At 35.0% G+C, this 25535-nt stretch overlaps 1 protein-coding gene across 2 annotated transcripts in view; it reads right to left on the bottom strand.

Moving 5' to 3' along the window:
- Positions 1-25535, bottom strand: part of FER (FER tyrosine kinase) — a 147426-nt gene that overhangs the window by 14934 nt on the left and 106957 nt on the right. For both annotated transcript variants that reach the window (XM_057410458.1, XM_057410459.1), the window contains exon 17: positions 20091-20214. In XM_057410458.1, coding sequence (XP_057266441.1) covers positions 20091-20214 — 124 coding nt within the window. The remainder of the gene's footprint in view (positions 1-20090; positions 20215-25535) is intronic.

The following is a 25535-nucleotide window of genomic DNA, read 5'->3' as shown; positions in this document are numbered from 1 at the left end:
GGGCAAAAACATTCCTATCAGCAGCATCTAATGTTTTCCTTCTGCATTTTCTCAACTCTTTTAGAACTTAAGTTATTGTCTGCATTTTTCTGAACCATTATTTTGATTATAACTGCTTCCCAGTCATTTTAGACTATAATGGCCTTCTTCGCATTGATATCTCTGTACATTTTTATAACCTATTTTTCCTGTGCACTTCTGATTACAGGTAATGCGCTGAGGGAAATGAGAGACTTAGGAGTGTCTAATGTTTCGGGCTTTTCTTCTCCTTGTACGTCATTTATATCCTGAAACAAAGGCCTGTCCATTAATATCTTATGTGTGCTGATTTATTTCATTTGGCAGGAAAGCTTACCTCATTTTTGTCAAATATTAATAACGTAACAGAGTACATTACTACTTCCTGCAATTTTATAGCAACACTCGACCTTCTATAGGTAGCTGGTTTTCCTTTCTAAAATTCAAATTTTCAAAATCAAAAGATTTACACAGCATACATTTTATAACCACAAGAAAACCCTTTAAAAAATAGGTCTGTACAACTGCAGAATAGCTTACCCAGCCTTTTCACTTCTCATAATGTAAGGGCTACAACATGAGATTGAACTCTAAAAAGAAATTTACAAGAAGCAATCCCAGTGTTAGTCTTTATGAAAACTAAGGGTCTGGATAGTTATCAGGCTGGATGATAAGTAACTTTATGGAAATACTACAATATTAGGGCAACTGGAAAGTGGAAAACACTTTCCAGAAGTCCCCACTGACACAACGCACACAGGAATAGCACAACTGCTGATTCCATGGAACCACTCCTACAGTCTTAAAACATTACAGAACATAAGCAGCACAAATATGGATACATTTATGATATGCATGAGATTTTTATTATTCCTTTAAAATGTATTTAACTGAATTATAAATGAATTTGAGTGTCTAAAATGTGATTATCCAAGCTGGACAATTAAGCAAGACAGACCAGATGTTAAGTTTTCATTTTGTGCCTAAGAAGATTGCAGTGGACATAATTCACAACCTCAGATTTTTTTAATTTCCAAAACTGCTCATACAAGTAGACTGTAGCATTCATAGTAAAGCAAACAATTTTTAAGCAAAAATTTCCACACTTACTTTATCTTTTACAGAAACAACTAAAATGAAACTCAACAATAAAGCATATTATTATACTGTGTATTTTTGGTGATAATATCACGGCATTATTCAACCTGTCTTATGACACAACACTTGCTACTATAACAGTCCTTGCACTTTTACATATGAAGGATGCCTTAATTTAATTAATTCTGAATTTTGTTCCGAATGAATATCTTCCTTATTCTATTATATTGTATAACATCAAAATATCATTTTTTTCTCTGTACAGAGACATTAAATATTGGTTTAACTTGTTTACAAAGTTGGCAGATATCATCAAAGATCATATTTGCCTGTTCATTATACATTATTGCCAGAAAATCTTGCATGCTGAATTGGAAGAAAACGGCTAAAGCAAAGTAGCTTCAAGAGCTGTCTTCCCAATGATCAAGTTTTCTAGAAAATAAATTTCTTGTTTTATTAAATAGACATTTTCTAATGCTAATATTAGTGTGTGTTGTATTAAGTTAAAGTATAATTAATTAATTGAAGACTAATAATAAAAAAAAGAGCATGAGAAATAGCTGAAAAACACTGCAACTGGAGCTGGCGGAAAAGAGAGCAGACAAGGAATAGAACCAAATAGTGGCAGCCAAGAGGATTATGTTGTAGTCCTAAGCTTTGTGGCTAGAATCCAAAAAAACACCAAAACCCAACCTCTTGAGTTTTTAAGAGAAAGTCAAAAGGAAAATCAAAACCAAAGAGATAAAGAAGAACCAACCACAACTGAAAGCAATTATTACACTGTAGGTGTTTCTCACTTAGAAAGGGAAATATTTCAATGGATGGCACAAGTAGGATATGCCAGCAAAGCAGTCTTAGCAATAGAAACTGGTTTGACAAAGATACATAATAATACTTCATCAATTCATAATTTTCTAATCTGAGTAAAAAAAAGGTTATCTTTCTACTTCTAATCCAAGTTTACCAACATACAATTACTGGTAGGTTAAAATATGTTAGTATTCTAAAAGTAGTCTGTTTTGTAACAGTCATAAATTAATTAAAACCATTCAAGATGGTAAAATGAGGGTGAATAATAATTTACTAATTGTCCTAGACATCTTAGTAAGGTTTGCAGTTAGCCTACAGAAATACAAAAAAAATTTTATCTGACTAATACATTGTAGAGAATTATATACAGAAATTGAAAGGAATAAATTGGCCTATTAATTTTCTGTAAATTCAATTAGGAAATAAATTGAACCTCCCTTTCCCCCTTTTGTTGCTATTACTTAAAATCTACAATAGGTTTTCTACCCCAAAATTAAACATAAAAGTGGAAGAAAAAAGTGCTCATTTATGTACAGAAAAGTACTACATATGTTGCCACCTGGGTACAGGTAGGTTCCTAAAAAGTCAGATGTTGGAATTTTAAATGACCGCTACATTGCCTATACTATTTGCCTCAAAACCTGAATCTACTGCATTGTCACTGTAATATACCCTCTCCTTTCAAAAATATTGAACTTTCCTACTACCAAAAGCATGCCATTTATGGAATCATAGCATAAATACTAAAACCCTAGGCAATTCTAAAAAAGCTGGTGAGACATGTGGTTGTAATTTCATGAATTTGCACTGTCAATTTGAATACAAGACTGCTCAAAACCTACAGAAAATTCAGTAAGTGTGCACTGAAAAATCAGTCCTTGTAGTACATCAGGGACTGATGAGACATCATCATCAGCATTATTTACAAGGAGGTGATGAAACAGGAACTTCAAAAATGAGGGTTCTAATTTTAATTATTTTGAATTTTAATCTATTTAATACCAGGGAGCATTCAAAAGGTCATTGATATTATAAGGTAAGACAAACATCTTACTTCTTTAAAGAAAAGCTTCCACATAGGCCAGTTGGAAGCCAGTAACTAGCAGTGTAAAACGGGTCAATACTGGGTCTGATCCTGCTGAACACCATTAATGATCTGGATGTCCCTGCCCATGCCAGGGGGGTTGGAACTAGATGATCTTAAGGTCTTTTCCAACCCTAACCATTCTATGATTTTATGATTCTACAATGGGGCAGAGTGCACCCTCAGGAAGTTTGCTATGCCTCCTTTCACCAAGCAAGGCATTAACTTCCTGCTAGTTCTTACTGTCTGCAAAAGTTCTATTCCTCTGCACAGCTTAGCTCTGCTGACTTCTTTTCCAATATAAAAAAATTACATACTCCTGATCTGACGGTTATGGGAGACAGGAAATATTTTGCCCAACTGCTGTAACAAAACGTGTCTGCAATCTTAACCATGACAAAGTAACTGTAGCAATGCAGTATCATCAAAGGTAATCATAATTATTTATAGCTTTGACTTGGGAACATGACTTTCTCCTGCTCATTAACACCATTTCCTACAATTATTCTATGTATAAACAGCAGAGGTCTCAGGGCTTCCACAGTTTGAAGAAGCAAAACAAATAAAAATGGAAAAAAATTACAGAAAATAAAAGGAACGGCAGCACCAATGGTACAAATCGAGTAAGTAAGTACAAGTTAAAAACAGAAAGTCAAGTATTATTGTTATTATGAAGCTATTTATAAAGGAACAAAAGAAATAACAAATTAAATTACTCAGAACAATTGGAAGAATAGAACTATGAATTGAAAATTATGATACACGTTTTCAGTATTTCTCCATGGGCTTTAAGAGTACGTTAGTGACATAGTATGTGGAATTATAGATAAAGAAGTAACATTCACTAGCTTTTCTCACAGGTAAGAAGAATAAAATCAAGTTCATAGAAGTGTGCATATTAAACCAAAAAGAAAGATAGGTTAGGTAATTTGGAAGGGATATTAGGTAATCTTGTCACACATGGTTTTAAAATATTTATCTCATATGTGTTATAAAGGAAAATATGTCAGCTAACATTGCAGTTCAACATAATACAAGAGCTGTAGGTATGTACAAAACCTCTAAACTCCACCTATTGCAATTAAGTAGAACTGAAACATAAACTGAGGACATTACAGGAATTCTTTCCATTCATCCCAGAACCATCTTTTATTTACAAAAGAACAAACACTTCCACAACAATTATCTAATGTATAAAATGCTTGCAACATTTTGAAGAACAGCAATAATTTTAATAGGGACCAGAGATCAAATTTTAGCCTATTATACCTTATGAGGTAGGCAATGGTAGTGCTTTCACTTAAAATCCTTACTCTACTCTGTAAAAATTTGGGGTTTTGATTTTGTAATGAATTGATAATTGATAAATGCTGAATGTTCAGTTGATCCCACAGTTCTACATGCCCACATGAAGCACTTTCTCTTCCATTTTGTGTTAGATGGCTCTCACTACAGAAACTGGGTATTTGTCAAAGTGATGCAGGTATCTATTGGAGTACTGAGACATCCTTTCCACAACAGACTGTGCAATATTTTAATTATTTTCTTCTTTCATGGTTTCTAAAACTTGTAAACCCATGGTGACAGTGGCATGTCCATCTGGAAAGCCTGAGATCAATTCCATTATCTAGTGACATTAAGAATTACTAACAGCCTTCCTCAACTGCACCTATCATGCTACAAATCAGAAGATCTGGAGACGGATTTCTTGCATTCACTTTTTAATTTTACCCTTCTAGCCTTTTTCTGGAGACTTTGTAATCACCTTACTGGTGAAAAAATTTGCCTGCCTCTATTGCATCTGTTTCTTTGAAAAATGTTTAGCTAAAGTATATGGAACATTTAGGGGACAAAGGGGAAAACTGCAGATGGGGCTATACCACTGTGATGTGTGTGGAATATTTTTTGTAATACACAGTTTCTACAGGACTAAAATTCTATGTCATTCGGATATGCAAGTCAACTGTAAGTAGGACTGTTAAACCATCATTAAAGCTGGATTTAATGATGAAAACAACCCCCAGAAAGAAATCCCTAGTCTCAACTCACAACAGAGAAGAAAGTTTGAAAGAGATGAGGTTGGAATATAAAAAGATAATGAAGTTGGCATTGTGAGCCAACTCTTCCTATGTATAAATAAAAAATGAAAAAAAAGTACTTTGTGTACAGTTAAAACACTCCATGTGTCTTTCTTCACTAATTATTTTATGTAAATGTAAACCACAGTGTGAAATCCAATCCTGGTTCTACTGAAGTTAACTATCTTAATGGAATTAGGATTTCAACCATTGTTTTTAAGCTGAATTTGTTCAAGTATTTGACTATACTTTCTTCCAACTTTGTTCAGTTTTTCTATAAGCAGATACAGAGAAATTATGCACAGCTGCTCTCTATATTAACTAACAGGGGTGTGACACACAGAAAAGTGGGACCTAAGAATTGCCCTGGTGACAGGACAAAGTAAATTTCCTTCTCCCATAAAGAATAAAAATATCAGCTTCTATTAGCAGCACATAGTTAGTGTTTGTTGACTGCAACAATAGCAACTATGGCAACTAGCATCATAAGAAAAGAAACATATTCTCCATATCTATATTCTAGTTTTCCCTAGCTTGGGTCATGTTTACTTTATGCACTCCCTTCCCACAAATACAGACTCCAAGTGATACAATATTCAGCTTCTGTTTTGAAAATATTTTTATTAGATCAACTAATAATTAAATCATTTTACTGCTTTTACTATTCACAATGCAATTTGTTAACTGTATTGTACAATTCAAAGCAAACATTTTTATCCTTTGCATTTTTATTATTCAGCTTTCTCTGTCCATTAGTTTTGGCTATACTTTTGTTTTTCTCCCCAAGTTAGTAAATTATTTCCCACTTTCTAATAATCAGTGTCCAAGAGTTGCATGCAGTGTTCTGTTCACTGTATCTCACTGCTCCCTTACAGACTTTTTTCTACTGATTTCTAGTATGTGGAAAACTATAGCACCTCTCTAAGTATCCCTGTAGAAGAGATACAGATGATACAATATACTAGATATGAAATTAATTTGTCTTGAATATACATAGAAGAAACATAGAAGCAGTATACAATTCATCAGCGAAATGAAATTTGTGTCTATAGGCCAGAATCTCTGAGGAAATACCTGAACAATATTTCAAGGTTGGTTTTTTTTTCATATTAAGTCAAGTAGCTGCAGATAGCAACTTAGTCTATGGAGATTTGAATCATGTCCAACAGGTACCTCCACATTAGCAAATAATTCAGTGCAAGAGAAGCAGATAAACATACTGAAGAAGCTGGTGCAGAGGCTCCTCCAATTTCCATTACATACAGCTACAGAGGTTAACTTGGGATTAGATGCAGTCTGCTTTTATGTGCCAAACATGGTCTCACACTATGTGCAGCAAAGCTATCACAGAAATTTTGGCTTCCTCAACTGCAGGCTTCTTTAGGGAGCACCATTTTTAACTTTCCCCTATCCCACGTCAATGTCAGCAGCACATGCCACATCAGAGCCCCTGTCACTGTTGCTCATGGAAGACTCCCCACTATTTCTGCTCATCTTCATAGCAGTTTTGAGTTATGTCATTGCTCCTGATGACTATCGTACCTTCCTCCTCCACATTTAGACAACATCTACTGCAAGAGGTTCAAAATATTAGTAGAGGTGAATAGTGTAGTTTTAAAATATAGGTTAAAACTATCATAGAAAAATACTGGCTCACTGTCAAATGTAAGAGATTACCAAGTACTACATCAATTGCTACAAAATACTCCCCAAAAGGAAGCTGAAGCACCTCAATTCAATAGCTACTTGATAGTTAAAAAAAAATAAAATCAAGAACTGCCTCTTTAAGAAAGAAGTATGTCTTTGTATTTGACACAGACAAATCTTTCAGAACTTTTATAGTCTTCTAAGAATTCTGTCTGCCCTTCTAAGCATTCTGTCTGCGTAACTCTCTCAGAAGGTTACAATGCTCTCTGGTGGTAGGAAAGATGGGTATTTACTTGCAAACAACAGCTAGTTTCAATTTACAACTGAAATTCAGCTGTGTTATAGAAGAATAATGAAATACACATAAGTTAAACAAACCTTTAGAAACTAAAATACCTTAATACATAACCAGGATAAATAAATACACCTGTAACCACAGTAATAGTATTTCACACTTGAGTTCAGCTAAAATAAGACAATAGCAGCATGGTAGACCCTGTCATCTCTCTATGATACTCAGAATTTCCATTCAGAAGCATGATAAACCCTGGTCATTTCAACCTGAAAGGTATCAAGCACATATCTAAGACTAAATTTTTTTTTTTAATCTAAGCAGTTACAATAGCTACCATAAGGATTAATTGCAATACAAAAGGGAGGCAAGTCAAGAAAATGGGGAGAGAGTAGGACTTTATGATTCCATTCATAAGCCTGCAAGAGGCTAAGAAACTACTGCGGATAATTATGCGCAAGAGAGTATGGTCTGCAAAAGCAATAATGGGAAGAAAGGGTGGCTTCCTTGAAGTGAATGATGTCAGGAAGGTTTATAATACCAAACAGGAAGAACAATCAGTTCATTTGGTACTGAATTGGAATGGACATGTCTATAAACAGCTAAGAAGTAATATTAATAGCAGGAAAGTTTAAAACCTCCTTATTTAAGAATTTTAAGCTTACTCCTCAAAAATCAATCTCCAAAATCCTGCCCAGAAAGTACTTCAAAAGCAGGAAGCCTTTTGAATCAAGTATTTTTACTTACTCTGTGATCCTAACTCCTATATACAGTTCTTTAAAACTGGGACTTGGCCCTTATTTCACTGATCTATTTTTATTTCCCAGAACCCATGAGACTTGATGAAGTGTCTGACATCTAGCTTTGCCAGGAGCTTTTTCTGTCAGGCTTGAGTGACTCAGCTTAAAACTGTGAACAAGAAGATACTGTAACATTGATTCAACAATTCTTACAGCTCCATGCACCTTGATGATCTCCGTCAATCTTCCCAACCAGTTAACACGCCGATAAGGCTTTCTTCACTGTACACTGCCTTACATAAGGAATTTTGAAATAGCCTTTGACAATGAGTCAACAAGTCCCTATTTCATTCAATATGATTTAATGATTTAAAAATGTTTAATAAAAGCATATCCCTGCACTATAATTCTGCCAAACAAGATACAAAAGGCTGAGAACTACAGAGCAATGACAAAAAGTGAGAGAATGCAACATGCACTTAGCATACAGTATGTTCTATTCCACTAATTCTCAGCTACTGTGATTCCTTTAAAATGCATTAGATCAGAATCTTTTTGTGAGCAGTATCTATCAGAACTGAATTTTCCCTCAAACTGGTCTGATCATGCACAACTTCACCTAAGTTTCTCTCAGCTTTATGAGAAAAATATGATTCTCAAAGATTAACAATAAACTGGGAAACAAATTTCTTTGGTATGTAGAACTACATGCCATCTATTATCATACAGAAGCAAAATATTCTCTAAACCATAATATTTTTCAGTTGCAGTAACTTTAAAACTGATTTCTTTCACGAAAGCATACTATACCCTATTTTATACTGTTCTTTCAGCTGTTTTTCACTATGTACACAGCAACACACCTATGGTGAATGTGATACTTCAGTGGAAGAACTACAGGTATGTCAGCCTTGGAGGCACTTCTTAGAAACCTCCTGAGGCACTGAAAGAATTGCAGTAGAGTAAGATATATCATCAATAGTACTATCTGAAAAAAATAGTGGATAAACATTTTGTCAAATCCACAAAACAGGTGTAACCTAGTATTACTGCTTATATAAAGATTTATGTATGTGTGTATAAAAATTAGAAAAGGGAAATATGTTTATTTTCCCCAGGAAAGCAATTTGGGAATTTATTACTTATTACCACTGACACACAGCCTAAGACTTTTTTATTAAAATCAAAGCAGTTTCCTGTCCAAGACAACTGGATTACATTCCTCTTCAGAATGGCATGAATCAGTATTAGGAAGGCAATAAAATATTAAACCAATACATGATACCTCTGTGCAACACGTATTTCCTTTTCTAGAAACACTAATGAGAATTTTCTGCTGTAAGAAAGTAAACAGGAAAAGTTCTACACCCTAAGGAAAACACAACAAGCAAGCTTTGGGTTTACTAAACAAACACTGAAACAAATGCTATGGTCAATAGTCTCTGCTCAAAGAACTACCCTGCACCTCATTTCTAAAATGACTGGCTTTTAGTTGAATACATTCTTCCTTTCCTCCCCAATCTACCTTCTGCTTCTGTCTTATCCTATCTTCTAACTCACTGCTTATCACCTACCACTAACGCCACCTTTAACCACTGCAAAAATGAAATTCTGCAGTTCATCTTTTTGGTACACATTATCACAAAATACAGCTTAAAAATGCTGTGGAAATACCAGCAGTGGTATAGTCAACCAAAGACATGGTTTGGATCTCCTGGTTCTGAAGTATTTGATACCTGATGGCATCTGATGAGGGGGTGTTTGAACTTTCTGGGCAGATTTAATATAAAACTTGGAAATCCAAAAAGAACAGTAAATGAGAAGAATTACTGCTGTAGCTTCATGGCAATGACTACAGCAACTTATTAAATAACACATTGCCATGGCTTAACCCCAGCCGGTAAGCCAGCACCACATAGCCATTTGCTCACACCCCACCCTTCCCTCCTCGCTGGGTAGGACGGGGAGGAGAACTGAAGGAACACAAACTCCATGGGCTGACATAAGAACAGCTTAATAACTAACATACAATATACTACTACTACCACCAATAATAATAATGATAATGGAAATAACAAGGGGAGAGAATATAAAACTAAAAGGGGAAGGGAAAAGAAAACAATAAACACAAGTGATGCACAATACAATTGCTCACCACTGACCAATACCCGAACCAGCCTGAGCAGCGATATGCCCCTCCAAGTAACTCCCTCCAGTTTATATACTGAATATGATGTGCTGTTGAATTCAGCATGGCAAGTTGCGTTTAATGGACTGAGGTAAACACACGATACTGGATTTCCAACATCTCTTGCTCTGAGACTTTGGTATGTGGGCTCAGTTCATTTTTCACTACAATTTAACAGCAAAATTCTTGAAAGATGATAAGTAAATCACTATTTTATATAACCAGATAGCCATTGATAACAAATTAATTTACTTCTAATTTGTGGAATAAAACTTAATCTGCCCCTAAAAAGTTGCAGCTTTTCATTTACTATTGAATTTCAAAGGGAGGCTAGGACCCTTGGTTGAATAATGATTTCTCTTGATATCTCTTCATACTTTCAGGCTCACACCTTAATGTTTTCTCCCAATTATTATTACTAAAGCTACAACATTCACTATATATAACTTTAAAATCCTTTAAAAAACCCTGTTTAAGGAATAGACATATACTTCAAGAAAGTGGATAACAGAGCTATTCCTGAAAGAGTATACAAATATTTACACTGTTAAACATTAGGTGCATTTTCCTCTCTGGAAGACATTTGGGAATTTGAAAAGTATTTGCAAATTATGTCATTTGCTTCACAAATACACTATACACAAACTGTCAAAATCTGGAGAAACACATCTAATGGCATACAGGAACTTCTTCCTCTTGAAAGTTTCACAGTAAGTAAAAGAAATTTAAACCCTTGCTCAATAATGAAAGCTAAGAGAACATGGAACTGTTAAAAATGAATCACCTGAAACTAAAATACAGAGCTGTCTACATGCAATACTAATCTAATTAGTATTGCACACATATTGAAAGTAAATAATCTCTTTTCTGTGCATGGTTCTGCATAAAGTATACAGGTATGTCCTTTGACAACAGTTCCAGAGTACATGCTTATTGATCCTATATAACACAAGACAGAAATTTCACAGACCATAAACTTCAGCCTTGTTATTTCTCTAAACAGCAGATGTCACAAAGCTTTTTACTTTTACCACAGAAATTAATTACATTTCAGCCACTATTCTCCACTGCAACAGGACTATGCAAGTAGGGAGAATATTATTCATACTATGTAGGAAAGCTATATGACTTTATGATCACCACAATAGCTTTCACAAATACTAGCTGTATGTTATTTTTATCTGTTTCAATATTCTCTATTCTCATTTTTTACTTTTCATTTAATTAGAGCCTGTTGCCCTCATGCAGTGAGTAGATTATTATAAACCAATGTTATTAAAATGATTTTGCATGAATAATACTTGTAAATTCCCAATATTTAGCAACAAAAAGTAGAATTGCAGTTAAACAGAAACAATCCTAACATGAGACCGTAACAGTCAAAATACTACAGCTTGCTAAATAGGGTGAAGAAGTCTATGAAAATTTGTTTACACTTCCTTCAATTGCATTTACTTTATTTCGAGTAATTTCTTTACTCATTTTTCAAGAAGGAATTTTCCGTATCAGGGATATCGCAGATACACATTGACTCAACTCCACAAAGGCAAAAAAATAAGATATTTTTCAGAATATGCATCTTCTGGAACAAAAAAAGACCTAAACCGTCTTTGAAATTTCTTATGAATTATCACCAAAGAATTTCTTCTGATTTCTTAGAATAAATATCATTCTTTCTATAATCAGCTTTTGACACTTAAATTTCTCCCCACTGTATACACCCACTAATTTTTCTAATGCAACTTTGTTTTGGTGTTACACACAATAAGAACAGCTGTCTCACAAGCATAAAATAGATACACTTCTAAAAGAACAGATCATGACAAGATGCATTATATAAACTATTTACTACAGCATCTCAGAGTATTCTGAAGACACACTTTGTATTACCCTTTCGGACCCTCTGATGAGCCTTGAGACCCAAACCTGAGTTCAGCATGCCATAAAGACGAGACCATTATCTGAGATGTCAAGGTCTGGATTCATTGTTAACTCACACTTAAGAGCACAAATACCAGGGAGCTACAAAGACAGTTGTGCTTTACCTATGCTGTAACAAGGACAAGTAGTATTTCCTTCCTTATAAATTTTCCTTTTGCAATTTTTTTTCCTCATTCTCAGCCAATTAGGCTATAAAACCTGGAAAGGTAAGGACAATGGAAAAGAAAGGTACAAAATCTCAGAATGAGAAACCCTGGACCATCAGAAAGTAAAGAAACATTAAATGTGGGTTTAGGCTCATTTTCTCACAAAATATTATCCTAAAACTGGCACTTTTTCTTTCCTTTTATATTTGTATACAATGTAAACAACGCATACTCCTTGGCAAGGATTTCTTGTGTTCTTTCTTCACGGTGTCAAATCACCTTCCTATGCTGTGTGCCCAGGAACCCAGCTCCATGCTCAAGTCGCACTCCTTCCCACAAATGCCTGGGCAAATGCCTGAAGAGTTTCATCACCTCCCATGTGTAAACTGCTCCCATAGCTCCCTCCCCAACGCCCCCCCCCTCCCCCAACATTCTGATTGTAGAGATTATATCCCAGTGATTTTCAGTCATGTTATCTTTCAGGCATCGAGGTCCTTGAACAAGGAAAGCTGACCAGTTCATTAGAATAAGGATATGATTATATGGGTAATTCTTTAAAATCAGTTAATACTGCAAAGTATTTAATTTACAAATGAACTTGGATACCATGATAATATTACACTACTAATTAAATATTATGACTTTTATTTTCATTAATCTCCTCATGTTACATTAGGGAAATTTTGGTCTGTCAGTGTGTCCATGAATGCACTGAATGGAAAACCCAAGTTATAATCTTCTACCCCTCTCCTCACCCCCTTCTCACTGCACCCCCCCCCCCAATCCCCCCCCATCATCAAGAAATCCTTAGTTAGTACAATGAATTTTCAAGAAAACAAGAATGGTTTTTAGCAGTGTAAAAAATGGGTGTTTTCAGCTACAGATACTAACTCTGGAAGGTCATTCATTTCAAGGCAGTCCAGTTCAGAATGAGGCAAAAGATGTTCTCAGTTAAGCAGTATGTAATATCTTACATCCAATATAAATCCAGTGACTGTCATTGTCAGTTTTCACATGGCAAACAATGCTTTCTTTAAAGAAAAGACAGAGCAGGGAGGCCAAGAAACTCTAGTGGACATGGAAACCCTGAAATCTAAGGAAATCTTTTATATCATCACATATATTTTTATTGCAATAGTTTATCGTCAATATGGATATCACATTTTTTTAAAATAACAAGGTCTACAAAATAATTCTATAATAATATGCTAAAGAATTTATTCCTACCTTTAGTTTATGAGACATTTTATCATCATCCTAGGTGACATACTGAAACATCAGAGGTCTGAAATAATTCAGTATTTTCCCCATTTTACAGGGAACACGTAAAGGATGATATTCAAGCACAAGCTGAAAAAGTAGCACTGGGGAAAGTTTACTGTAAAATTAAACTATCGACCTCATTGAAACCTTTAGCTGTCACTTCAAAGCATTAATACAAAGGACCGTGTTTGGCTGATCATGCTAGATTACCCCGGTGCCATTCAGCTGATACACAGACTGTTTATTAGCTTGATATCAGATTAAATCTAAAGGAAATTTCAATTAAATAAGATTTAATGTTATAACTACCTTATCAAAAGAAAATTCAGTCATGGCAAGAAATACTTACTTTCCCTCTATTTATTTCATATGAAGTTAACTGCAGTTTGCCATTCCAAACTGAGAAACCCTATACTAAATTTGCCTCTGGGAACTATTAATTAGTAATATTAGCCTCCAAATGACCACAGTTAAACTAAAACTTTGTTTTGCACTTGTATGAATAGATGCCTTATAATTTAATGTTTAAAAACAAGAGTAACAAATGGTAGAGATAACTGGTGATGCAAATTCCCAATGGCAAAAAAATCTGTCCTAACAGCAGTTCAATAAAGTAATGTGCTATTCTTAATAAAAAAAAAAGAGACCAGAATTTCAAGTTCCATCATTAATGTGTTTATCATTAAGTTAACATAACCGTATGTATAATCTACTCCTTATTTATGTAATGCAAAACACCAAAAATCTCCAATTCAGAAATATATTTCCTGTATATTCTGACCCCTTTGGTAACAGGTCTGCATCAAGCATAATTCAGGAATATACAAAAGAGCATGATCTTACTGAGATAGCATGATACGTTGAGATTTACAGTAAACAAAAATGTATTCAGGCATCTCTTATATCATATTCTGACCATCCAAATCCATGCATCTGCTACTCTAATTCGAAGTCTTCTGCAGCAGTGCCAAAGCTAAATCTGAGATACTAATCTGCTTATAAGAGAGGTCATGGGGAATTTCAACAAGGCACACAAGGTGAAGAAGTATCAACTTCTGCAACAAATGCACCATCTGCAAAGAAAAAAATTACCACTCTCCCTTTTAAAATCTTTTGTTATTCATCCATTCCAGAATTCAGCAGCTTAGGGAAACAGATAACCGATTAGAAGGCAGCTCACTTTTTACTGAGAAGCAGCTCTTCATCATAGTTCACATCCACTTACATAACAGCATGCTTAGAATTCAGTAATACCTCTAATTTATTATAATGAATTTAAAGTATACAATATCAATAGCATTTAATGTAGTGGTAGTAATATCTAATGGGTTTGGATATTTATGTTTTCCCTAGTTTTTTCTTTAATACTGTCAGATCAGAATCATACAAGCTCATTGAAGAAGAATAATCATGTTGCTCAAATAAGATTTCAGGCAACCAGAAGTGATTCAACTCAAACCTCTCTGGAATCAATCTACATTTACCAATATGACAGTGGAGATGACTGTAAGTTGCAGAAAAAAAATCCCTTGAAAACCTTGAAAATCTATTTTTAAAAGGAGAAACCTGGGATATAATACCATAATATATTCCTATATGAAAAAACAATTCCCTGGAGAGTTTGAAAGCACTAATGCATTTGTATTGATAAATATGGTCCAGAATGGAGTTTAGATAGCCACTGAGGAAAAAAGGGATCTTCTGCAGACCAACTACCTTAACCTCTGTGCACCTCGGAGCACAGAGACAGGCAGTCAACTTCATAAGTCTTGGTCCAGTGTGCTGCAGAGCTGACTTTCTGGGCTGTAAGCACACACTGCTGGGTAATGTCCAATCTTTCAAACAGCAGGATGCCCAAGTTCTTCTCCACAGGGCTACTCTCAACCCCTTAATCCCCTGGTCTGTCTTGACACTGGCCATTGATCTGACACAGGTGCAGGACCTTGCACTTGGCCTTGTTGAACCTCGTGAGGCTCACATGAAATTATTAATTAAAAAAAAAAAACCCAAAGCCCTGGTTCTTAATGTATTTGTAAAAGCTCTTAAAAAAGCCAAAAATCAATCTACTTCTCAAGTAAAGCATAAACTGTCTGCAGATCACTATCAAGGAACACAGTAGCTAACAGAAAAAAAAAAAAAATTCTGCCAGTTTCAGTTAGGTTTATATATGCATTACCTGTAGACAAAGCTACAACACAATTTTCCACACAGAGATATTTTTAGGACCTAACTGTGTTTTTGATTTTGAAAGGTTGTACTAACTATCAAATGATAAAACCAGAAGAAATCCTCCTCAAAACTGCTTCTCTCAATATTAAAATATTTTTCCAACTGACTTCTACCATAATCTGAATTATTTTCTTTACAAAATGGTGGTAATGAGAGGTAAAAATAAAACAAACAATAGGTATGTTCAAATTCTCTGAATCAGGTAGCTGCAGCTTCTCTCCTATATTCCTACAGACTGTTTTGGAAACCAAACATAAATTATGAACAAATGCATTCCTCATATGCAAATCAAATACTGGAAAATATACCCATAAATGCTTATTGAACCAACTGAAATTATCACATCTCCATCTTTATCTTCTCTTTCTAATTAACAGAAAAAAATGGAACTATCTAAACAATGCCATATGGTAAAAATGAAAAGTGAGAAACTATTCGTCAACCTCATGTTAATTAAATGGAGATGAAAACATTAAATTCTTCTATATATATTCAACCACTCCTTTTATTACTTTTAATAACATCTTTTCATGCAGCTTTTTTCTTTTCTCATTTAAGCCCACTCATTTCTGCTCTTTAAACAGAACAAAGAGAGAGCAAAGAACATGTGATATCTTGATGCTTGAGGAGATGAAAATGTGGATCAAATAATCACTCACATGCATTAAGCATTGTAACTCTGATGAATTTTCACTTTAGATTTCTAACTACTGAAACACCATAGCACACAGGAAAATAGAAAAGAGCGAGCAGATTAGGTGTTGCACTGATGTCAGTACTGAAAGGCTAAGTTAATATATAACTCAAATAACAATTTCAGAAAGCTAGTACAGATTTAGATAGAATTTCAGAATATAAAGGCTAAGTACAGCTAGTATATATAGGTACACTATAGTATGCTATATAGGCATATAGGTAAGATTTAGGTAGAATTTTAAAATATAGAGGCTAAGTTTAGCTAATATACTTAGTATATATAGTATATATTAGTACAGTGTATAGTATATATAGTATATACTAGTGTAGAGGCTACAACTAAGAAGTGACATTAAAAATAACTTTCTTAGACTGATAAGCAGCCTTTATTTTCACATTAACAAGTCAAATTACAGCCACCTAAACTACTAAAAAACATATGAGGATTCTGAAAACAATCTGCAAAAGAAACAGAATACTACAGAAAAGCAACAGCATGAAGCAAAACAATTGTTTTGCTGTAACCTACATAATAGAAACTATTTCTAATTACATATTACTCATCTTTCTTAACATTAATCAAAGTAACCAAAGCCTATGAACTTTAAACAAAATAAAAAACATTCCACTGCTTAGTCCATCTTTACCTGAGAGCCACTTTCAGCTAATGAAGTTTCTGAAGTTTATTGTTCTTTCAAAAAACAACTATTATTTTAACATGTTAAATCTTCCTACTATAAACTGTTTTTTTTCCATTCTAATCTACCTGTTCTCAACATTAAATGTACCCATTACTGATTTGTCTTACCTGACCTAAAAAGGAGGAAACAAGGCCTCCCAGATTCCTTGTATAGATCACGCAGTCACACAGCTGTACCTTTGGTGCCTGGGTAAGAAGGGGCTGAATCTCCAGTGGGGTTCTGAGTTCTGAACCCCTTGAGCTTGCTTATACAGCATGAAACAGTTTGATTTTTCCCTGCTAGCCTGTCATTCCCTTGTCTTGTGTATCTGCAGCACAGAACCAAGAGCGTTGTTCCTACCACTGGGCAACAGGTTAAAAATACCCGGCAAGCAACAGATGCTTGGTGCTTCTGTGGCAGACAGCATTTCTAGACAAATGCATCTCCAGCCACCCCTTCTCTGGAAGCCAAGAAATCATGGATAAATGCTCAGACACCTCAAACGGGGGAATAGACCTAGAAAAATGTGCATGCTAAACCCACTGAAGTGCAGTTTAGCCTTTGGTAAAATTCAGTTTAAAAATTCAAGAGTGACTGTTTTTTGTTTGGTAAGCATTTGCCAATTAACCTATATTAGCAATTCAAAAAAGCTCTCACTCAGAAGTCCCTCAAAAATTTCTGCTAAAATTAATAATTTTAGCAGAAATTTTTGGTTGCTGTCCTGATTCAGAAATTTTCATTATATTTACCTATCAAATTCAGAAGAAATAGCTCATAAATATAATAAACATATATTATGGCCAACCACATAAAACTGGAAACAATCCTGAATACCCCAGAAAGTAAGACTGACAAAATAATACTGGAAATGCATATTTTGATTTATCAACCTGTGAGTTTCATAAAAGTAAGCCATTTTCCTGAAGGCACTCTTTGCTTGATCGGTTGCACTTCAAAATTGTATCTTTCTTCAGGATAGGTCTACTAAAAATTTTGTTTCTCCCATTAAGGAAAGTGGTAGCTCTCTCTGATAAACTCATATGACAATCTGTGATAAGAATAAACAAACTTTGTGAAGATTCTGAAAGTTAAAAAGTCAACATGGTGAAAGACCTCTTTCCCTACTTGTACTACAGTATGTTTAACTCAGGTGTGTGCATTGGCAGGTCTATGGCACTAATGAAACAGATTGGACTATAGCTATGTTTCCTGACTTGAGATCTGTATGACATTTGTATTTAGCTTTCTAACTGAAAGCAATGACACAATTAAATCTTCATATGGTAAGACACTGCTACATATATCTTCTCTCTGAATCACTATTAGCTTTTTTAAACATACCTTAAGAATAGCTGGTCCTATTCACTAAAACCAAGTGCACCTTTCAGAGCTACATTGAAGCCACATTGTGATCTACAGCCATTAGAACAGTACTAATCCACACAGACATGCAGAGATACCTTCTTCCCAGAATTAAATAAAGGGGGGCGAAGAAGGGAAAGCATTTCTCAAAAAAATTTTTTTGGGTAAAAATTATTTATATTTTGCAGGCCTCGCTCTACCATTTAACAAATAAATACCTTACTCTTCCTCAGTAATTACAATTATTAACTAGGACATTAAACAATACATTTCTAACAAATTTTAGCTGTTTGGCAATTATTTTTCCCTCTAATTTTAACTTCTAAGAACACAGGAGTTCTAAACAGGCACATCTGATTTAACACTGATCTGACAGTTACAGAAATTATTCGGCATTGGAGCATTTATGTGGCTAGTGTAAATCACTAATGCTGTGACTTGCTCTGACTTTTTATGCTGTTATTTTCTCGGCAAACACAGCCAGGCTCTGAAACCCATTCTCCTATGACACAATGCTGGGACCTTAATCCTATTTTTTGCCGTGGTGCTTACAATGCTTTTCTGGGATTTCCCAAAAGGAATATTCCCCAGTTTTATATTGTGTGTTTTCGGGTATTTTTTTGTTCTTTTCAGTGCTTCTTTTATATCATGATCTCGCATAAGTTTTCAAATTAACTTGTGCTTCCAAATATTTTTCCAAATTTTGCAAACAGTATAAGATTACTATTCCATTTAAGCTTCCTTAAATCAAGTTCAACACACACACACAAAAAAAAAAAAGGCACAAAAAATACACCTATGATAATACTGTCAGATTTTATAAATAGGTTTTAGGCTCACTGTCACTGGTAGCATGTTTTTAAAGATAAATCTAATTCTTGACCTGCACAGTTGTGATTGCAAAATTCACTGTTGATGAAAACATAACAGAATACCACTCAGGTCTCTGATAACAGCATTCACCTGAATGATGCTAAATACGAAACAGACTGATTATGTAAGTGAAGTGGCACACAGTTCACCTATAAATGTTTTATAACTTAAAGCAGAAGTTATGTTTCAACATAACAAATGCAAACTTGTTCTTCAAAATTTTTCTGTCAAGTGGATTATCATCATGCTTATGTCTCATATTTCAGCTGTATCAGTGTAGCAGGGTATGCACTGTCATGTTTTCAGAGAAAAATACGTGGAAATTAAGTACATTCACTTTGACACAAACTAAGTACAAGCAGTGCCATGGCAAAGTCAAACTGGAGAAGAAAAAACAAAAAGGCTTGGTACGAAGAGACATATAGTACCCCAAGAGCATAATGCCTGATAATTTTCAATATCTTAGAGAAAGCAGCATATGTAATTAATATTTTAATATACAGAACTCCAGTTTTTTTCCTTTTATTATCTGAGAAACCAGTACATTTTTCTGACACACACTCCAAATGTAACTTAACTTATTTGTTGGCCAGGCAAATATCTGTGAATTTCAGACAAGAAAGCCTCACAGATTGCTTTCTGCCATGATTCACTGTCACTGTACGGATGACACTTCTTATAAGGCTACTATTATTGTGAAAAATAATTATTAAAATCTTAATAGCAACAAATGATACAGATCTAATAATATAGTACTTATTTTTACCCAAATGAACACAACAGTTTTAAATCAGCCAAGCAATTATTATTCCTACTAGAAATAGTCCATTTTTTGTTTCAATTGCAGGCACCACCCTTGTTGATAATATGCATCATATACACTGAAACAGACAGCATTTTTAATTATGAAAATTATAATAGTATGGGGAAAAAAATCTTTCTTACCTATGTATACAATTTTTAGATTCAAGATATGCCATACCAGAAGCAGCATCCAATGAAAATTTCACCAACTGTTTGGTTTTTAGATCATCCTTCTTTTTTCTCAAAAAGGACAAGAAATCACCTCCTAGCAAAACAGAGAGATAGACAGTGAGACACAACAGATAGTGCACTGGCATTTACTTCTCTTAGGGGTGCAAAACCAAACTAAATGCAGCTTATTTTCTTAACCCATCAGTTTGAGGTTAGCCTAAGAACAAGGAACTTACCTTCCAAAATGCAGTTTCCTTAACTTCCCTTAAATACTAAGTGCTTAAAGTGAAAACTGCACAGGACGTTTCTAATATACCCAAAATCCTCACCAGTGTACATTAAATACAGACATATATGAAAAATTGTTGACAAAACCTAATTTGTGATAAATATAACTAATCACAGAATGGTTGCTGCAGGGGTTTACAGAAATTCTGAATAAAGAGTTTAGGTCCTACTAGATAGGTGAGTGTAATTTTTAGTTGATCATTTGCATGGGTGTATCTCAAATTCTACACTGATGTGTTTGGAGGGGTAACAAATTTACTTCTCAGGCAGTGTTAACTGCATATTTGACACTGCCAACTGAAGGCAAACAATGGTTGCTGTGACTTCACAGTCTTCTGCCTGGGAGGAACAAAACTGCTGTCCTCTTGTCTGAAGAGGAAATGGGTCAGTATGGAGTATTTCAAAAAAGGCATTTATGTTTGCAAAAAAAAGTTTCTGAAACTAAATTAGGACAAAGATAAGCAGGAGAGACATTGTATGTCTGTATATATTATATGGAGACATTATATGGACCGCAATGCCATTTTCTGATTGATATTAACTGTGTTTTTTCTAAAATATAATTTATTGTTCCAGACAAAGACAAAAGATTCTAACGGAGCTTTCCACATCACATTATTCATTTACTAGAATGTAGCCAGCCATTGTTCCAGTCTTCGTTTCTCTTCACTTTGCACTGAATTGACCATAGTGATTCTCTTTTGCAAATTCTGCACTCTCACACAATTCTATTTGCTGCCTTCTTATCAATGTGAAAAGACATTATTAAAAGCTTCATATGGGATTTTCTTAGAAGGCCATTCCTATTTATATTTCAAAAATATAAAAATGCAAAAAATAAGAGAATATTAAAAGTTTGCTATTATGAAGTATAACTGTAATGCCCACTTAATATTAAGTTGGAGTAATTGTAAAATGGATTAGCACCTTAACTGTCAACAGCTCTGTTTATTCTTTTTCCCTGGATTTAGGTATCTTTTAGTACAAATGATCTTGGTAGGCTTTATAGGCTCTCCCTTAATGAAACTCCCAGAAAATTAACACCTAACAAACTACAGATAACCAGTTTCCATTTTGATTTTTTTTTTTGGTAAACATGGTGATATTACAGGAAAGTCAGAAAATACTCTGTTTTCACAGAACAGTATAGTTGAGGCTGGCAGTGATCCTCTAGAGGTCACCTGGTTCAACAGTTTGCTCAAGCAGGGCTCCCTAGAGCTGGGTGCCCAGGACTATTCCCAGATGGCTTTTGAATATCTCCATGCATGGAGATGCCAGAACCTCTCTGTGCCAGTGCTCAGTCACCATCACAGGGAAGTATTGCCTGATGTTCAGGAGGAACCTCCTATATTTCAGTGTGTGCCTATTTTCTCTCCTCCTGTTACAGGGCATGACTGAAAAAAGCCTGGCTCTGTCCTCCTTGCACCCTCCCTGCAGGTATTTATATACATTGATGAGACCTCGTGACCCTTCTCTTCTCCAGGCTGAACAGTCCCAGCTCGCTCAGTCCTTTCTCCTAGAAGAGCTGCTCCAGTCCCTTCATCATCTTGGTGACCCTTTGCTGCAACTGTCTCCAATGTGTCCATGTCTGTCTTGTACTGGGGAGCCCAGAACTGGACCCGGTATTCCAGATGTGGTTGCACCACTGCTGAGTAAAGGGGAAAGATCATCTCCCTTGATCTGCTAACAACACCCCTCCTAATGCAGCCCATAACACAGGATACCATTCACCTTTCCCACAAGGGCACATTGCTGGCCTGTGTTCAACCCTTAGCGTCCACCAGGACCTTCAGGTCTCTTTCTGCCAAGCTGCTTCCCAGCTGGCAGCCCCCAAGCATGTTCTGGTGCCTGAGGCTGTTCCTACCCCTGAGCTGCCGGACTTTGCGCTTCCCCTTGTTGAACTGCATGAGGTTCCTGTGAGCCCCTTTCTCCAGCCTGTCCAGGTCCCTCTGAATGAAAGCACAACCCTCTGGTGTATCAGCCCCTCCTCCCAGTTCAGTGTCATCTGCAGACTTGCTGACAGTGCACTCTGCCTATTACCCAGACCATTAATGAAAATGCTGAACAGGCCTGGCCACAGTATTGACCCCGGGAGTACACTGCTCTTTAATGACCTCCAATTTCTTTAATACCTTGATTCCAGTTAAACAGGTGAAAAAGTTTACCTGATACATTCTTTCTTCAGTGACAGATTTCCAGACATTTTTGAAAAGCAGTGCACATAACAGTTTCTTTAAGGCATATATAGTCTATTTTTCCATTTGTAAGAGTAACAAAGAGTTTGTATAAACCACATAATCCAATACTATGGATCATCTAGGTATTTAACTACCAGACTGCAAGAATACATTTTTCAAGTACAAGGATGAAAGCAAAGGTGAGCAATCTTTTTTATTCACAATGCTAGGAATTGTCCATTTTGGGCCAGCCAGAACCCCTTAGGAGCTACTAAAGATTTTTAAGATATTAAAAGTTAACCATATGCATTAAAAATTTAGAAATAATACATGCTATAAATTTGTTTCTAATTTTCTCAATCAAATTACGATCCTAATCTTCATCAGTTTGTTTCCAAACAGGATCAAAAGCTGCTCAGTTCCTTACATTAGAATAAGCCAAACTCACAAAAGCAGAAACCCATAACTTCCGAGTGCAAGCCTATCATCAGGAAGTGATTTAGACTTGCTAATTTTCAGTGTTTGTACTGTATTGAACTTTCAGAGTTCTGAGCAGAACCAGCACAATAGACTTTGAGCTGTATACAGTGTATTTTATGCCTATCATCAAAACACAGTTAAATAAAATTATCCTAATCTGCCTCAGTCTCAATAGTGAAAAAAGTCAGCAAAAGAATGTTTTCAATAGCAGTTCTGTTTTCTTCTATCTATCCTGGCACACAGATGACAAAAATGTCTTTTAAATACTCTGTTCAGTACTGATTTGAAAGCACCGTCTGTTGCAGACAAAAGAACACAGCAATGCACTTGTATAAGAGACATCATTTTAGGTTAAATCTGATCCTCAAATCAATCATCCTCAAAATCCTCATCATTGTGATATGAACATAGTCTTAAGTCTGTCCTTTAACTAACAGAATTTTTCTTACTAGTAGATTTTTACTTTCACTGTCTACTGTGGCCAATGTTCCAGTTACTCATCTTCATAGAAAAGCATGCACATGAATACCTTCACTGATGAGTTAAGAGGATTTCACTACAAACCCTTCAGTGTAGAACTGTGGCTATGTAATGTCTTTATGTGCTTCTTAAAACATGTTTAAATATAAAAAGTCCTAATTCACTATTTGCAGCACATAAGAGCACCATCTCCAATATAGTAGCCATTGATAAAAAGATTAAATAAACAGACCAATTAGACTATGAAACAACTGAAACTAAACTAGTTTACTACATACTAGTACTTTCTCTTATACATGGAATTTCTATTGTATTCTACATGGCTACGCGTTATTACAGTTAATGGCATTCAACACTTACCAGGAAATAAGGTTTGTTCCAGCCACTCTTAAGTACGACAGAAATAATTAGGCCAGTACAGTATTATCACCAAACAGAAACTGACTGCCTGTTTGGGGTTTACAGGAGGATAAATAACAGTAGAGGAGTGTCTGCCTAATACGATAGATTTATTTTACTAAGTAGATGACAAAATGCAGTACCTAAGCACAAGCTCCATGAGAGCAGACTCTAGTAACTGGATTCCTGAAAACACCCCTTCATGTATTACACTGTGAATGTGAACTATTTCTCATTATATACAGAATTTTTAAGCGTAACAATACCACATACCAGCATCTCCTAGTGTTTTCCATAGTTTATAGCGTAAACTTTATGCTGTATGTTAAAGAGTATTTTATGGCAATATAACAGTTCCATTAATGGTGCACACAAAAGTAAGCTGACATTTTGCAGGAGAAGAAAAAACTACCGGTGATCTATGAGAATACATCAAAATACAAGAAACGCCAATGAAATAATTTCTGACTTCAATGGCATTTATGATCAGCTGTGAGCATGAAATTCAGTGCTCTCTTGAGCTGGCGCCCAAAATTGTTCTACACAGTCTTGGTATTCTGAATGCCAAGAGTGCCAATATCCACAATGAACATAATTAAAAAATAGCTTTGAAATTATGGTGTGAAATCTCCCACTTACTGATTTCTAGATATATAGACATACAATATATAATTGTATCTCTATGTGGCATCACACAATTTAAATAAAGTTATGAATAATAATTATACAAATATGAATGTGTTAACAGCAAAGAGTGATATGGAATGATAAATTATTATTTACATATAAGTTTTAATAAAGTGGGAGAATTTCCTTTATTAAACAACCTTGTTAAGTAGCACCTTGTTTAAAGCACCTTTAAACCTTGTTTAAAGAATCCAGTTAATTCTTCTTAAATTTATATATGTATTAATCATGAAGATGCAGCATGCTTCTTGGCCACATCACTTAATGGTCACCTAACAAAGAGGAGCTACACGATTCAGTATCTGCAATTCTTTTATAAGCTATTATAATATTATTGAAATTACCTTTATCTGCCCCTGTGAGCTTTTATAAATTTGGGGATTCATGCGGTGAGTCTTCTGACTAATGTTATGAAATTTAGCATTTCTCTATTGTCCAGTACCTTAATCCCATACACATTATCAACAAAATAAACCCAAACACAGTTACTTAATACTATGAATTTAAAATAGCAAACATGCATCTGTAGCAACTATAGAAGATATTTTTTTAAAAAAGTAAGCTATATGACAAACTATTAAAAATTAAAGGTGTAAAAATGCTGAAGCACTCATTTCCTTAAAACCGTGTGCTTCACTTTTCAGCTAATGGATCGCTTGTATGTAATTCAGTATTTTTCAACTGTGTACAGAGTACTGTTGAAAGATTTAGTTAAGACTTCATTTTTCCTGTTAAGCAAAGCAAATAAAAGTGGAAAGGCATGTATGTGAAGCCAAGAAATGAAAGAAAAAAACCCCGAAGTTAAAAGAATGGCATACATCGAGAGCCAAGCAGCAACAAAGAAGTAAACACAGAGACGTTGTTTGCAAAGGACTGCAAAGAGGATGACGTTTTAGCAGAAGAA

Source organism: Pezoporus wallicus, unplaced genomic scaffold (genome assembly GCF_028554395.1).
Source record: "Pezoporus wallicus isolate ANWC-B61680 ecotype Strahan unplaced genomic scaffold, APGP_CSIRO_Pwel_v1 contig_2749, whole genome shotgun sequence".
Lineage (NCBI taxonomy): Eukaryota > Metazoa > Chordata > Aves > Psittaciformes > Psittacidae > Pezoporus > Pezoporus wallicus.
Note: the sequence above shows the minus strand (reverse complement) of the source record. Positions and strands in the feature narration are given on the sequence as shown.